The sequence below is a fragment of the Tursiops truncatus genome, chromosome 3 (assembly GCF_011762595.2).
Source record: "Tursiops truncatus isolate mTurTru1 chromosome 3, mTurTru1.mat.Y, whole genome shotgun sequence".
NCBI classification, from domain to species: domain Eukaryota; kingdom Metazoa; phylum Chordata; class Mammalia; order Artiodactyla; family Delphinidae; genus Tursiops; species Tursiops truncatus.
The window spans coordinates 147651598-147668780 of record NC_047036.1 but is presented as its reverse complement, the minus strand read 5'-3'; the positions used below and the strand labels follow the sequence as shown (position 1 = coordinate 147668780).

The 17183-nt window shown below is 53.1% G+C and overlaps 1 protein-coding gene across 1 annotated transcript in view; it reads right to left on the bottom strand.

Moving 5' to 3' along the window:
* Positions 1–17183, bottom strand: part of ERGIC1 (endoplasmic reticulum-golgi intermediate compartment 1) — a 105102-nt gene that overhangs the window by 25411 nt on the left and 62508 nt on the right. Inside the window, exons 4-5 of the mRNA XM_033853574.2 lie at positions 12100–12194; positions 8123–8247 (exon numbers count right to left, since the gene is read on the bottom strand). Coding sequence (XP_033709465.1) covers positions 8123–8247; positions 12100–12194 — 220 coding nt within the window. The remainder of the gene's footprint in view (positions 1–8122; positions 8248–12099; positions 12195–17183) is intronic.

The following is a 17183-nucleotide window of genomic DNA, read 5'->3' as shown; positions in this document are numbered from 1 at the left end:
GTCACCTGTCAAAACCGCGGCCATCGGACTTCCCTGGTGGCGCAGTGGTTAAGAATCCTCCTGCCAATGCAGGGGACACGGGTTTGAGCCCTGCTCCGGGAAGATCCCACGTGCCGCGGAGCAACAAAGCCCCCGTGCCACAACTACTGAGCCTGTGCTCTACAGCCTGCGAGCCACAACTACTGAGCCCGTGGGCCACAACTACTGAAGACTGCGCGCCTAGAGCCCGTGCTCCACAGCAAGAGAAGTCACCGCAATGACAAGCCCGCGCACCACAACGAAGACCCAACGCAGCCAAAAATAAATAAAAATAAAATAAATAAATTAAAAAAAAAAAAACCCACAGCCATTGACCTCAGAGGCCCTGGGCTGATGGCCACGTGGAGCCAGCCTTTCAGGAGGTGCAAAGCTTGGGAAATGATCCAGACGAAAGCCTGGCCTTGGATGAGCCCCTGGCCTGCTGTGACACAGACTTGGAACAGAAAATGAGACTGCATGACCTACACTGGACCAGAGGGATGCAAAGACTGTGGGAGCCACGGGGGAGGGCCCCCAACGCAGCTGTGGGTGTTCTCAGGGGAAAGAACACCCTGTGCTAAGGCTCTGGAGATGAGTCTGCATCACTCAGGAATAAGGGGAAAGGCATTTGGGCAGAGGGAACGGCATGAACAAGTATGGAGATCAGAAACTGCCCAGTTGGTGGGCATGTGTAAGAAACTAGAATAGTTTGGTATTACTGAACCCCGAATAAAAGAGAGGCCGGGGGGAGTGGCCACAGCAGGAAACAAAGAGGCATTAAGAGGGAGGTGGGGCTGTTTAGCAAAGGCCCCAAACACCACACTGAAAAACTCAGGGTTTATTTTATTCCAGCTCAACAAAAGTTTAACGAGCTGCACTAGAGGAAGGAATAAGGTTTACGGCTTAGCATCCGCTTATTTTGTAAGCATGCCTGTCTCAAACACAAAGTTGTGGGTTTCCTGCAGGAATATTAATGTCTTCACTAGGGCCTAAGCTTAGGACTGACGTGAGAGGTACCAGGCTAACAGGGCATGGCCCAGGCTCAGTGAGCTCACAGTCAAGTGTGTCATGGGCTCCTTGGAAGAGGGGGCAACCTGCTGGGTCTGGATGGGGTGAACAGAAACAACAGCTCGGCAAGATCTCCCTGGAGGGACAGCACTGCCCGCTTCAGGGGCCCAATTACCCGTGGTAGAGTAGCAGGTGAGGGCCACATGCGGGCTCCAGTCCGTCCTCTCTTCCTAGCTGTGGGACCTTGGGCAAGGTCATTAACCACTCTGCCTCAGTTTCCCCATCAAGAAAATGGGGATAATAACCAAAAAAGGTTATGGGAGGATTAAATGAGGTGAATACAAAGCCGATGGCAGGTGTTATTGGGTTGGGTTTACAGGATGAACATGTTTGAGCCAAGAGACAAGAACCCTCCCAGAAGAGGGAACAAGCATGTACATGGGCAGGGTGTGGGGAAAACCCTACTGTATTCTAAAAATACTTTAAACTTCATTTTTACTTATATAAATAATACCTGGATATATTTTCACTATTAAAAGTCCATGTGATAGGGCTTCCCTGGTGGCGCAGTGGTTGAGAGTCCGCCTGCCGATGCAGGGGACATGGGTTCGTGCCCCGATCCGGGAGGATCCCACATGCCGCGGAGCGGCTGGGCCCGTGAGCCACGGCCGCTGAGCCTGCACGTCCGGAGCCTGTGCTCCGCAACGGGAGAGGCCACAACAGTGAGAGCCCGTGTACCGCAAAAAAAAAAAAAAAAAAAAAAAATCCATGTGATAAAGTCAGAACTAAAGTCCCCATTGCCTACCGCCCCCAGAAGTAAGAAGCAAATAGCATCCGGTGTACATCCTTCAGAGTTGTTCTATGCAGTGACATGGGGCCTCCCATGGACGGGGCCGTGGGCGGAGTTCAGAACTGGGTTTGGAGTCTGGGCCTCACGCTCCCAGAGTTAGGTGAGTCAAGGAGGCTGGCGCCCGCACATCTGCCACCCGCTGCTGCCCCTTGAGGCTGTGACTCAGTGACCCACACCCCCTCAGCACGGAATCCATCACAGGTGGCTGACTCACGCCAGCACACGCTGGGCTGAAGAAAGCAAAGACGACGCTTTTAGAGCTGTGACTTAGGAACCTACGTCATTGTCTCTGACGGGTTTTAAAAACATATAGATGGAGCCAGGCCCCAAACCCTGGCCCATCCTGTCCTCCTCCAGGGGGGCTGGGTGATTGAGCAAGGACTCCGTGCTGCTGGGGGCCTGCTGGGGGCTGCTGGTGCAGCTTGAAACACGTGAACTCTGACATCCGGCTGCTGGCTGACTTCCTGATGGATGGATAAGGGGGCCACAGGGCAAGTGTGAGCCTGATGCTGGGAGATATAGGGGCGGGGGCCAGCTGCTGACCTCACCTGTCATCAGGGCTGGCTTTCTTATCTGAGCACCCCCTACTGAGAGCTCCAGGAAGGCACGAACTCTTAACCTTCCAAGGGTGGGGGGCAGAGGCTGGCCTGAGCTGTGACCGAGATGCTGGCCAGAAGCAGCAACAAGCAGGGGTGCAGGAGACAGAGAAGGGGCCCTGGTGCCACACAGCCTGGGTTCAAATCCTAGCTCCCGGCCCTTTAGCAGGTCACTTAATCCCCTGTGCCTGTTTCCTTAGGACTGTTACAAGGACTAAATGAGTTAATACTGGTAAAGGGTCGGGTGAGAGCCCAATAGGCGGCGGCAGTCAAAAGGTGAGGGCTGGTGGGACCCTTTTCTAGAATCTCAGCTGTCCCCTGACCAGAGAAGACCCACTTCTTGGATGTTATCCATGCACATTTCATGAGCACACTTGTAGCCAAGCGACGGCGGGTGCCAGATGACGAGATCACAGACACCCCACTGACAGGAGATAAGGCCAGCCGGGGAAGGGCACCGAGGCTTGTCCCATCCCTACTGCTGTATGTGCTTTACAGATTTTAATCTGTTCACAGCTTACAACCCGTCAGCGCAGTATCATTATCCCATTTTACAGATGAGGAAACCGAGGCTGAGAGAGGCTAAACTGCCCAGTCATTCAACCAGTGAGCGCTGTAGCCAGGATTCTCAACCATAGGTCCGTCTGACCCCAAACAGCAAGCTCCGGTTCAGCCAGAGCCAGCGGGGGGCCTCACTGGAGCCTGTCTAAGGGAAGCCACCCACAGCCTGAGGCATGTTTGCCAAGCTGAGGAGAGTGTGGCGCTGGGCCATCTCCTGGGTGGTTGTCCTGTCTCTCCTGTGCCCACCCCATACTCGGTGCTGAGTAAACGTGGTCCCTCCTGTTCACCGTCTGAGGTGTTTATATCTGTTTAACCCAGGTGATCATACCCTCCTAGGGGAGGCCCCCCCAGTAGGGAGGCATGCATGTGTCTGTTCATCTTCAACCATCCTTCAACCCCAAAGACAGGCCTTCCCTTATGACCCTATCTCAGTGGGTCTCCTCCTTAATTTCCCACCATAATACCCCCTTCATTGTCTTCCTGGCTGCTTCATCAAATTATATATTGGCTTGTTTGAGTGTTTACCTGTCACCCCGCAATAGATTGTAAGTGCCACTAAGGGCAGGGACATCAGTTGCTTCTCTGGGCACTGCACCCCAGTACCAAGTGTGGAGCCAGGCACACAGCAGACTCTCAAGAGCAGGATGTATGAGTGAATGAGCTGGGGGCATGGGGCAGGGGGCAATGGCCAAAGGAAGTCAGAATGTGATATGGACAAGAGCAACATGAGGATCATGATGGGAGGGGCAGGGGAGGGAGGGCTCCCACTCAGGCACCCATGTCAACGAGACTTGTGGGTGAGCAGCAGCTCTCCAGGCACATAGATGGGGGCAGAGAGAGGGCATCAGAGGCAGAGTGAGAGCCTGGCCCACCAACAATTCACCCACCTCCCTGCATTGTGCCCACACTGGCCTTCCCTCATCTCCAAGGCGTGCCCTCCACTGCAGCCAGCATCCCAAGGGCTTGGCTGTGCAGTGGCCCCTTACTCTCCCACATGGGCTTTCCCTGCAGCACATGGGTCAGTGGTCCACCCCATCCTTGCAGCACCAGCCCTCCTCTTTGATTCATTGTTCTCTTCCAGATTCTGGGGCCCACTCAGCCCTGGTTTCCCCCTACCTATCTGGCTGCTCCTTCTATCTTTCCTCCCCACTTCTAAACACTGGCATGCACCAGAAATCGGTCCTCAAACTGCATCCTTATCAAGACCTTAGGTTCTTACATTTTTGGTGCCGTGGACCCGTTGCCAGTCTGCCGACACCTACGTTGTAAATGCCTTAAAAGTTTCGAATGCATAAAACACATAGGATCACAGAGGAAAGAAACGATGTTTTAAACAGTAATTAAAATAGATCAAACATTTGCACATGCGTCTTTATTAATGCAGCAAATAATAAGACCTGGTCGCGGATCAACAAATTACTGTACTTTCAAAACAGCAGTGAATGTAAACAGCATCTCAGAATGATCTGTGACGATTTTAATGTGATATACATATCGGCAATTTCTATTGGTGACAAGGTCAAGGGTGCTGCTAATGCTACTATGGTCCATTGCCTACGTTCATCATAGAAGAGAACGCTAAATTGGACTTAGAGCTTCGTAAAAATAAACATGTCATTTTCTTCCCCATCCAGGTTCACAGACTCTTTGAATTTGATCTGCATTCCCTGGGGCGTCTGTGGACCCCAGGTTTAGAACGTTCTACACCTCTCCCTAGGTCATCTAGCTTAGACCAATGATCCTCAAACATGAGTGGCATCAGGATCCCCTGCGGGGCTTGTTATAACACAGATTCAGTAGATCCAAAGTGGGGCCTGAGAATCTGCATTCTTTTTTTTTTTTTTTTTTTTTTGCAGTATACAGGCCTCTCACTGTTGTGGCCTCTCCCATTGCGGAGCACAGGCTCCGGACGCGCAGGCTCAGCGGCCATGGCTCACGGGCCCAGCCGCTCTGCGGCATGTGGGATCCTCCCGGACCGGGGCACGAACCCGTGTCCCCTGCATCGGCAGGCGGACTCTCAACCACTGCGCCACCAGAGAAGCCCTAGCATCTGCATTCTTAACAGGTTCCAGGTGATGCTGATACTGCTGGTTTGGGGGCCTCACTTTGTTTGTTTGTTTTTATTGAAGTATAGTGGATTTACAATGTTGTGTTAATCTCTGCTGTACAGCAAAGTGATTCAGTTATACACATATATACATTCTTTTTAAAATATTCTTTTCCATTATGGTTTATCACAGATATTGAATACAGTTAGTTCCCCGTGCTATACAGGAGGACCTTGTTGTTTATCCATTCTATATATAATAGTTTGCGTCTGCTACCCAAACTCCCAATCCATCCCTTCCCCACTCTCCCTCCCCTTTGATTACCACAAGTCTGCTCTCTATGTCTGTGAGCCTGTTTCTGTTTTGTAGATAAGTCTGTGTCATATTTTAGATTCCACATGTAAGTGATACCATATGGTATTGGTCTTTCTCTGTCTGACTTACTTCACTTAGTATAACAATCATCTAGGTCCATCCACGTTGCTGCAATCTGAGGGCCCCACTTTGAATAGCACTGATGGAGACCTATGAAAGCCAACATCATCTGTTTACCGATGGCTCCTACATTTACATCTCCAGCCCAGAGCTCTCTCCTGCACTCCACAAGCACCCCCTCAACTTCCAATTTAACATCTCTAATGGGAATCCTGAATGAAACGTGTCCAAAACTGAAGGTCCGAGTCCCAGCCCCACCTCGCACAGAATCCATGCTTTCCCAAGCTTCCATACTTAGAAAATGGGACTGCCTGGTTATCAAGACAAAAACCGAAGAGGTTTCTCTGATTCCACTCTTGCCCTCACCACCCACAACCAATTGATCAGTAAGTCTTGTTGACTCCACTCCCTAATCCGGACCCTTCTCTCCAATGCCACTGCCACCAGCACTGTCTGTGACCTCTGCTCTCGGTCCTGTCCAGTCTCTCCCCAAACAGACGACAGAGTGATCTTTCTAACGGTTTGCTCTCCAGGAGAACTCTCCCTGATGATGGAAATGTTTCTTATCTGTGCTAACACGGTAGCCACTAGCCACATGTGGCTATGGAGCGCCTGCAGTGTGGCTAGTGAGACTGGGGGCCTGAATTTTACTTAATTTTAATCAACTGAAACGGAGCTGGTGGCTACTGTATCCGATAGTGCAGTTGTAAAGCATAAATCCGACTGCACTGCTTCCCTGCTTAAAACCTTCACACGGCTCCCATCACAAGCACCATAAATCCTACTCACGGGGCACAGCAAAGACCCCGTGTGGTAGCTAATCAGCAAAGAGAGTCCCCATGAACCACACCTCCCAGCACCCGCACCCATGGTGGTCCCCCCCTCCCCCATGGAACCCGGGCCAGCACCTAATTCCCGTTAAGCCATAAAGTTTGGCAGAAGTGATAGTCTCTGCTTTAGCACTTAAGGAGCCCTGAGCTGTCATGGAAGAAAACCACATGGGGAGACCACGTGGAGACAGAGAGACAGGTCCAGGTGTCCCAAGCAACTGGGCCAAGCCTCGCAGCCATCCAGCGGGGACTGCAGGAAGGACAGCTCACTGTCTAAAGGGGTCATTAGCTCCAGATCGTTGTTTCCAGTGAAACTCGGGCCCAGTGCGGCTAGAGCCTCTGACTTTTAAAAGCCAGAAATCTGGACTCCCGGTCTTTTGATATTGGCTCTGATGGATCTGAATACTGTATGGGGCAAATGTGACTGGTTTTGGGGTTGTGTGTGGCCAGTGAGTTTGCAACCTCTGACTGAGATGGCAGGGATTAGAGGAAGGGCATCTGAGCAGAGGCTACGGGAGGCCAGGCAGAAGCCAGTGGCTCAGCCTGGCTGGGACTGGGAAGGGGAGTTGTGGGACATGGGGATAGCTGTGCAACCTTGGCTGAGATACTTAACCTCTCTGGGTCTCAGGTTCCTCATCTGTAAAATGGTGCCACCTCACAGGGTTGTTGAGAGGCTCCACTGTGATAACACATAAAAAGAGCCGAGAAGGGACTTCCCTGTTGGTCCAGTGGTTAAGACTCTGTGCTTCCAATGCAGGGGGCCTGGGTTCGATCCCTGGTCAGGGAACTGGATCCCGCATGCCACAACTAAGAGCCTGCATGCAGCAACTAAAGATCCCACGTGCCACAGCAAAGATCCTGTGTGCGGCAATGAAGATGCCGTGCGCTGCAATTAAGACCCGGCACACAAAAATAAATAAATAAATCTTTTAGAAAAAAGAGCCGAGAGGAGTGCTGGCTGCTGCCGGGATTCCCCAGCTCTCCCAAATGCACCGCGCTCACACCTTTAACTTAGGATCTGAAGTTCCTGGTTCTAGCGGCAAAACAACAGCAATACCTGAATGGTCCTTTGGAGCTGACCAGGTACTTCCAAACCCATCCACTCCCACTCCTCCCCTGCTTCATTCCTCATCACAGCACTTACCACCCACCGAAATGCTTTTCACCTTGCACGCCGTCTGCCTCGCTCCACTAGAACAGAAGCCCCGCCAGTGCAAGAACGCTGCCCACCTAGTCCAGGCATTGCCCAGAGCCAGGAACCCACCCTGGAACACAGCAGGTGCTCCATAAAAGTGTTCTGAATGAATGAATGTGTAACAGCTCATTTAATCATCACATATACTTTGTAAAGTAGAAGGTATCATATTATTATATCATCACATCCTCAGCCTAAAGGTGTGAAAACTGAGGTTAAGACAGGTCTAGTGACCTGGAGGGCATTGCTTGGCCAAGATGGGGTAGGGCTAGGACACACACTCGGGCTCAGGGCTTCCATTCTATCGTCTTCTCACCACCCACTCCTTCTGCGTTGGGGAGAGAAGTAGCTCCTTCCTGAACCAGCCATCTGGGGCTCCAAACCTCAGGGAGCCTAAAACCCACCCCTCCAGAATCTCAGCAGGAACTGTCAGGTGCCTGGATGCTGGCCCTCAGCTTGTCAGGGCTCTGGACACAGGGGAGGGCAAGTGGGCACACAGCTCCACCCTCCAGTTTCCAGGGAGGAAGAGGACCACGGGGATGGGGAACAAGGTGAGAGGGGACCAGGCAACGTCTCTGTACCTTGTTGATGCTGAACTGCCCCTCGAAGCGGCAGCCCACCCCATTGTTCAGCGGGATCTTCATCGAGTTGTCAATGTGCCCCACTTCGTGCCTGCCCATCTCATCCTGGATGTCGAGCCCGACCACTGCAGGAGGCAAGGAGAGAAGAGTCACAAACATCCAGAAAAACGGGACCAGTCCCCTCCTCTCGGGACCCCTCATTCATCCACTTCATGGACAGGCAGGGCCCCCGGCCATCCAGGAGCTCACAGTCTAGGGCCCAGAGCCACAGAGAAAGGGTCAGCCAGCAGAGGAGGAGGAGAAAGTGATGGCTGGACCGAGAGCGAGTGAGCGTTCCTGTCCCCTGCTACTGCCACTGCCAGCTGGAAAGAGTCGGGGAAGGCAGTAGCTAAGTGGGCCAGGGATGGAGGACTGCAGGCTGCAGGGGTGCAGAGCCTGCTAACTGTGAGGCTGCCGGGAGGCAGCAGAGGGTCAGGCTTGGGAGGTGGTCTGAATCCTGGCCCTGCCTTTTATCAGCTTGCCACCTGGACTGAGGCACTTCACCTCTCCATGCCTTGGTTTCCTTCTCTGTAAATGGCGGGGGTGGGGGGAGGGAGGGAGGAGTGGGCGGGGATAACAATTAAAGCTTCCTTGGAGAATCAGGAGGATCAGATAATTAATATGTGTCGAAAATGCTTAGAACAGGGCCTGATGCTCAGTAGGTGGCAAGTACATAATAAATGTCAGCACTTACTACATCTCAGACAGTCTCTGGGTTCCCCGGGCATCATTCAGGCTCAGGCAGTCATTCATTCACACCTTCCTTTACCCAATGCCCGCTCCTCCAGGCCCTGCCCTCCAGGAGTGTGGGCACTTTTCTGGGTTCCTCAGTGCACTAAATGGGAAGCCTGGGGCCTGGAGTCCTGGTCCTGACTCCAATGTGACTCTCCGTCACCTACTGTGACTCAGCTTCCTAATCTGCAAAATGGGCAGGCCCAAGCCAACTGTATTCCCTGAGATGGTCCAAGAGGCAAGTGAGGACCCCTGTAAACTATGGAAATGCAGAGATTTCCCCGATAGGAGCGCTAGAAAGCAGGCTGCGATACAGAGAAAGAGCAGCTGGAAGCAATTTTCAGAGAGCTGACTGTAAAAGGGAAAAATGGGAAGAACCCAGTTTTCCTCAATGGGCATGGAAGTATGCGAGGGCTCATCCACAGAAGGGAGTGTGATGCGCCACTAAAAATGATGCTTCCGGGTCTGTCGTACGTGGGAAATGCTGATGTCGTAATGTTCGGATTTAAAGAAATGCAAGCAGGTCCCCGTTTGACTCAGCAGTTCCACCCCCGGGGAGCCCGTCCTCCAGACGCACACACATCCAGACGTGCGCACAAGGCTCTGGGCAACCTTATTTGAAATTGTGACGACTGGGAGCAACCCAACTGCTTGTCAACGGGGGACTGGTCAATGGTACAGCCCCCTCCGGAATGCTGTGCAGCGGGTACAAGGAATGAGCGAAACCCATATGTGGGGAGGGGCAGTCTGAGCTCTGGGGCTGTCTGGGCTGTCCTGTCTGTCCTATCCTGTGGTTCCTGGCTCTGCCCCCTACACCGTGGCACCTCGAGCAAGTTACCTAACCTTTTCGTGCCTCAGTTGCTTGTTCTATCCTAGGTTTGCGAGGATTAAAAAAATAAAACAGAACTTACTATGGGCTAGACACTCTTCCAAGTGCCTTTTCCATAAGAAGGCACCATCTGAACATCCCTGTGGGGAAGATAATATTATCAGACCCATCCTATACCGGGGGACACTGACGCACAGAGAGGTTAAGTAACTTGCCTGAGACCTCACAGCTAAGAAGCAGTGGTGCTTGGATTGAAACCCACAGAGTCTGGATCCAGAGCCCACACCCTTTGGCTACTCTGCTAGAGCACCTCTCATCTTAAGGCACAAACACGGCCAAAGGATTCTGGACAGGGCCCGCCCCTGAGTAAGAGCTGAATAAATGGCAGCTGTAGTTATTATTTTACTAATATTATGAGTAATAGAAGAACAGCTCCAAGATATAAATGGAAAAAACAAGAAATCCCAGAAAGGTTCCCTGTAGTTGGGTCTCAATTATGTAAAAAGAAAAAAAAACAAACCACCAATCACGACATATGTTTGCAGACAGACAGACAGAGATACACAGGGGTGAGTGAAAGGGTCCCAACTGCTAACAGGGGCTTCCTCTGCGGTGGTTGACATGTGGGAAGCACGTCCTTCTTTTACTTTTTTCTTTATATATTTCTGTATTTTGAACATGTATCTTTTTTAAAAATAAAAAAATGTATCCCTGTATTAGTTGTTTACCAGAAAAAGATTATTTTTAAAAGCAGGATATGAGAATGCACAGGCAGCATGATCTCAGCCATGTTTAGAAATGCAGGGAACGGAAGGCCAACCGGATGGGACAGCATCAAATGTCAACTGATGTTGTCAGCCGGGGTGGAATTATGGGTGACTTCTCTCTCTGCTGCTCTGGATTTTCCAAAGGTATAATAGTGAGCACGCATTTTCTTTTTCCTATAATAAAAATTCGAAGTTCTTTTAAAGAAAAGCCTAAGTGCGGGGCTCTAGTGGGAGCCGCTGGGGTGGGCAGGGCCCGGTGGATCAGCACAGCCAGCAGCTTCAGGTCGCCCACCCCTCCTGGGCCACCACCTGGAGCAGGGACCGAGCCTGGAACCACATCCTTTCCTGCCCCTGCCCCCCTGGTCCCAGTCCTCTGGCCTAAGAATTTCTTTGCTCCAGAGACACAACCAACTCCTGAATGAGAAGCTGCCAGACAAATTATTTTTCTGAGAGAAAGAGAAAAAATAAAAATAAAACCAACCCATTTCAACAGGTTTCCTGGCTCGGGGCCCACTGTGCATTCAAAACTGTGATGTAATTCTCACCAAAAGCAATAACAGAACTGAATCTTTCCCTATCTCTGCCACAGACCCGCCCAATGTTCTGCCTTTCAGGAGGAAGGGAGGGAGTAGGAGGAGAAGGGCCTGCATGGGGTCCGTGCCAGGCTGGGGCAGAGGGACAGCTGGAAACCCAGCCTGCTTGTTAACAAATCCAGGGACCAGCTCATTAGATTCTCCCAACAACCTCAAGCAAGAGAGGGCACTATGCCCATTTCACAGTTGAGGAAACTGAGGCTCGGAGGGGTCACCTCAGCCAGGGTCACACAGTTTTAGTAAACAAAGGAGCCAGAATCTGACTCTAAACCAGACTCCCAATAGGTTTTGTTTTACACAGGTAATTCATTCTGGTTGAAACACAACAAGTAAAACAAAACAAAACAGAACACACAGACACACAATGGAGCGTGAAGTCAAAAAGGATGTTTCCCACGGCTGCTAACAGCTCAGAACTGCATCCTTCTCCTGGCGACTGCTCCTGGCTGGCTGGAGGCCCCCTTGCCTTGGGATGCATCCCCCCACACCACCCTGTACCCATCAGCCGAGGATATGGATACTAACAGCCCAGCCCCCTTGCTACCACGCGAGACAGACTACGATGTCATTCACACCCCACGGCTCCCTGTGGGATCAGGCCGCAATTAGACGTCAGCTGAACACGCACCTCTGCCTGTCTTCTCACCTCCCTCATGCCCTTACAGGTTCCTCCTGGGAGCCCTCTCTCAATAAGCCACTTGCAGAAAATCTGCGTTTTACTTCTTGGGAGCGTGACCTCAGAGACACCACGCCCCACCCCACCCCCACCCCGCAACATGGCTACTCTCCAGAGATAAACCGTTGGCAGTGTCTTGTGTTTTCTTATTCCAAAAAACATCCAAGTGCGTGCACACTTGATTACGTCCTGCCCCACAAAAGTGGGGAGAGTTTCCTGCTGCCCGTTGTTTGCAGCCTGCCATCCACTTAACTTGTCCCGGTCATCTCGCCATTTCTGCACACACAGCACTGTCTAGAGGAAGTGTCTTGCCGGAGCAGAGGGCTGCTGGGAATACTCACATTCACAGTGCAAATTGGGTAGACTGATGTTCAGGCTGACGTCAATTTTGCCCCCGCTGTCCTTGTCCGGGTCATCGACGTACAACTCGTTCACACTGAAGGAGACAAGTACAGAAGCCTTGTTGAGATGGGGACACCCATCCCGGCTGCAGGGGACAGCCAGGGACACTTCACTTGGTGACCACTGCTCAGACAACCCAGACTCCCATCTGGGGGAAGCCTGGACCTGCTCAGGCACGGCGGGGGGGGGGGGGCGGGGGCGGGGGGGGGGGGCAGGGCTCCCATCTCCGTGGCGCTCTCCAAATGTGGGCCTTACCGCTTAGAAGGAGGGGAGGAGGACTGGACGGGATGGCGGCAAGAGCACGGAGTCAGACGGATTCACTTTCCAATCCTGACTCTGCCACTTTTCTATGGAACTCAGGCAGATACCTTCACCTCTGTGAACCCTTCTGTTAAACAGGGATACCACCACCCACTGTTAATGGGGTGTTTTGAACACTCACATGAGAATTGAGACCGTTCTAGGGATCAGGGCCTGGTACCAACAGGCACACGGTTCCTGACTCCCTCCTCTCTTGAGCTCCCCCCACTCAGCCCCCGACCCTCCCAACCCCCCAGCCGGCTGGGAAGTCGCCGATTCTCTGGGTACTCATCCTCACCCAGGCTCTCACAAAGCCCTAGACACAGCTAGACTCACACACGTATTACTTTCCTGTGGCTGCTGGAATGAATTATCACCAAGTTAATGGCTTCAAACAACACACGCTTATTCTCTTATACTTCTGAAGGTCCGACGTCTGAGATGGGTCTGCAGGGCTGAACTCCTGGGGAGAATCGGTTTTCTTGCCCTTTCCAGCTTCTAGAGGCCTCGGCTCATAGCCCCTTCCTCCATCTTCCAAGCCAGCCGCAGGGCATCTTCTCTCCTCTCTGACCTCCTAACTCCCTCTTGTAAGGACTCTTGTGATTCCATCCTGCCCAGCTGGATAACCCAGGATCATCCCCCACCTCAAGACCCTTGACATAATCACATGTGTAAAGTTCCCTTTACCATGTAAGGTAACATACCTGCAGCCCTCAGGGACAGGGACGTGGGCATCTAGGTGGGGCGGGGGGGGCACAGTGTGGGCAGGTGGCCTGGACAGCTAGGCCACCCTGCTGTTGGGGACAATGGCTCCACACTGGGATCTGTCAGCAATATGCTAAGTATTCAACAAATACTTTTTGAGCGCTTACTACCTGTCAGGCACTAGAGACAGCGAGGAACCAGACAGACACGGTCTCTGCCTTCATTGAGCTTAGAGAGACCACTCAGCTCCTAAACAAGCACCTTATCCCAACTTTGATGGAAAGCTGTGGGGTGCCGTGAGAGGGACTCATGGGGTGATGGACCCCTGGGGAGAGTGGGCTGGGACGCCGTCTCTGGGAGTTGAGGTCTGAAGGATGAGTAGGCTGTCCTGGCAAAGAGGGAGGGAGAGTCATCGGGACAGCACTGCAGAGGTCTGGCAGCAGGAAGGGCATGGGTCGTTGGGGTAATTGGACAAAGGTCACCACGGCTGCAGCACAGAGCAAAGGGAAGTGGGTGCGATGCAGTCGGAGAAGGGCGGGGGCCAGGTTAGGTGGGCCAGAGGCCATCAGACTGGATCCTAAGCACAGCAGCACGGTCAGGCTGGCACTTTGACAGGATCCCTCTGGAGGCTCAGGACCAACCAGAGGGCCCTGTGCACTAGGGAGACCTGGGAGGCTGCTGCAGTGGTGCAGGTCAGAGATGGCGGCCTGGACCCAGAGTGGTGGGGATGGAGAGGAGGGAGGGATGCAGGTACGGTGTACGGAGCAGCCAGGACTCGCTGATGGACAGGGCACAGGGGCGGGTCGAGGGAGGCATGCAAGCAGACGGCCATGTTTCCTTCTGGAACTGGGCTGGGAGCCCCTGGAAGAGAAGCAGGACTATTGGGGAGGGAAAGGTACCGAGTCCCGTACGGCCGTGCCGAGCTCAAGGTGACTTGGAGACACTGCCGAGGAGCTGCTGAGTGGACACCAGATGGCTGTGGCTGAAGCTCACTTCCGATTCCCAGGTAAACTCCCCGCGGGGAGAGGGCACCGATTCTAAAGGCCAGCCTAACGGGCAGCTACGGGGCAGTGCTTGAGGTGGCCGGGCTGTGGTTATTTTAAACATGAATCAGGCCCCGTGGGTCCTGTCCACAGGCTGTAAAATAAAGGATGGTCAGCTCTGAACAACTGGTCTCTAAGAGAGCCTTGTAAGTGGCCACTTCTTTGTGAAAGAATGGGTCAGGCCAGGGCAAGGGTCCTTCATCTTTACTAAGACCCTGTCTTCGTGCCCCTGGCTTCTAGTGTGATACAGCTGATGCTCAATTAACAAGAAACGGTAGGCTCAGAAAGATACCTAGAGCTTGTTTCCTTGTGGGGGTCACAAGGATGTTCCCAGAGACAAGAGAGCAACAGACTCGGTTTAGCCTTCAGACTGCTGGGCCTCCAGGCCATTAAGCCAGGAGAGGCCCCAGTCAGGCCTATATGCGTTCACCGTATCCCTTCTGCTCCTGTGAAATGTCCTGATCCCTATTTTATTTAGTTATTTATCTTGGCTGTGCCACGCGACATGCGGGATCTTAGTTCCCTGACCAGGGATCAAACCCGTGCCCCCTGCAGTGGAAGCGTGGAGTCCTAACCACTGGACCACAAGGGAATTCCGCTGACCCCCATTTTAGAACCAGGAAACTGAGGCTCAGAGAAGGTGAGTTCCATCCCCAAGGTCACACAGCAAGAGCTGGCCAAGATGGAACCCCAGCTCAGGTCTGCCTTCCACCAGGCCCTCTAGGGCTCATGCTGCCTCCCTTCCCTCTCGTCCTCAGCATCCAGGGTCAAAGGAGAAACTGAGCAGAGCCCTTGTCCTCTGAGGCCACAGGGTGTGAGAGAGGAGACAGGGGCCTGGGCTTGGCAGGCTCATAGCGTTGGCCCACGTCAGAGATCAGGAAGAACAAATGAGCCAGTGGCAGAGGAGCTCTGGGGACCACAGGAGGTTATGCTGGAGGAAAATCAACTTCTTCACAGCCAAATGGTCTTTCTTAAGACTTCAGTGCCCAATTTCTACCCCTGCCTTAATTCGCAGCTCTGTAGGCTTGCTGAGTAATGAGATCACTGAGTGATTAACAGAACATCACGAAGGGAGCGCCCCCAGCTTCCCTTCCCAGCTGAGTGAGACTCTTCCTTGAAGCTACTCACCTTTCCTACCTGGGAGGCTGGGCCCTTGCACATCACTGAGGGATTGTGGGATGATGTCATCCCCTGGCAATCCTCTGGAGGTGACCTCAACACAGAGCGAGGTGAATCCCAGGTGTGGCACCAAGGTGAGCTCACCTTCGAGGCCCCAGGAGGCCTCTCCCAGCCCACGGGGCCCAGGCTCCCAGGGACTGAAGTGCTGCCCCAGACAAAGGGGCCGAAGTGCTGGGGAGGAGATGGAAAACTCACCGGCCTGCAGAGCTTGGGGCCAGTCTGGTTACGTAAGGCCAGGACTGGCTGCTCCCAGGCACCTTCCGGAAGGGCTCCGGGCCGCAGGATCAACACGGTTCAATCACCTGTGCCGCCTGCCCAGTGAGGTCAATACAGCCGCCTTCCACGTCCAAGGAAAATGTTCCAGGGCCCCTGGGCTCCTGCCACCCCATGCCAGCGCTGCAGGCCTGCCCCTCAGCTCCACTCGCAGGTGCCTGCCAAGGCTAGTTAACGTTACTGGCTGAACTGATTTTAAAAGGCAAACAGAGGCTAGACATCAGCCCACCTGGAGGGAAAATCAATGCTTTCTGTGGATTCACCACTGCTGTGTGGGGGCTCTTGTGGGCCTGACTCCTCCCGTCACCAGCATGTGTGATGAGAACCCGTGGGGCAGTGGCAGACAGATGTGGGCTCACCTCCTGGCTCTGCTATCATCTGTGTCTGAGGGCCTAGCCCAGAGCACAGGCCCCTCTGGGTAAAGAGAATAAGGCGGCGTGTTGGATTTCCATGCTCTCAGGGTTCGAATCCTAGCTCTGCTACCTACTGGCTGGCTGACCTTCTACAAGGGGCTTTGCCTTCTTCACCAGCCTCAATTTCCCCAGATGTGAACTAGGGACAACCATAGACATAATCTTAGAAAACAGTATGTGCCCAATGAATGTTCACTACTTTCATTGTTATTATTAACATCACAATGTTTACCGAGTTGATAATCACAGGCACAGCGACAGGATCCACTTCACAGCACTGTGGTGAGGATGAAACATGTGTGCAAGGCCCCTGGTATATTCTAAGGCCCACACAAAAGCTTGCCTTGCTTATAACTAATCAAAGATGTCCCGGTTCTGAGCACCCAGCTGGTGCCAGGCGCTGTGCCGGGGCCTTTCACATGTATCAGTACTATCTCATTTAAACAGCAAGCCAGCGTTTAATAGGAGTTACTGTTCTCTTTTCACAAGGATGAAACTGGGCTCGGAGGAAGGAAGATAAAAGATTGACCAAGATCACACAGCCAGGAAGAGGCAGAGGCAGGACTGGACGCTGGAGCCACTGCTGCCCAGAACCATGCTTTTTCCACCACATTCCACTGGGTGGGGCAGGATCAATGAAAGACCGAGAGGCAGGTGGCCCCCAAGCAGACCTGCGATGCAGGGGCCACCATCTTTCTGATAATCTGCAGATGCCCACCCCACACCACCCATGGCCCAAGTACCTACAGGACAGGAGGTGCTAAGGGCTCCACTCCCTTTGTGTCCCTCAAGCCTCCCTCTGTCATCTCTACCCACCACACCTCAGGAGCTGCAGCATCCGCCTCCTTCCCACCCGCAGCTCTGCCCCGGACGAGGGCTCCCTGAGCGGCAGCAGAGAGCTCGTGCTCACAACCTCTGTTCGGGGCGGGGGGGCGGGGGCACATTCCAGGTGGGGGACGCCAGACTGCGTCGGACTCCATGGGGGTCAGTAAGCAGTGGCCATGTAGGGAGAGAGGAAGAAAGGGACCAGGGAGGTTTGGGTGGGGGGAGAGTAGGTGGAATGTTAACGGAGGGCCTTGAAATTCTAGGCTGAGGCGTGAGTCCAATGAC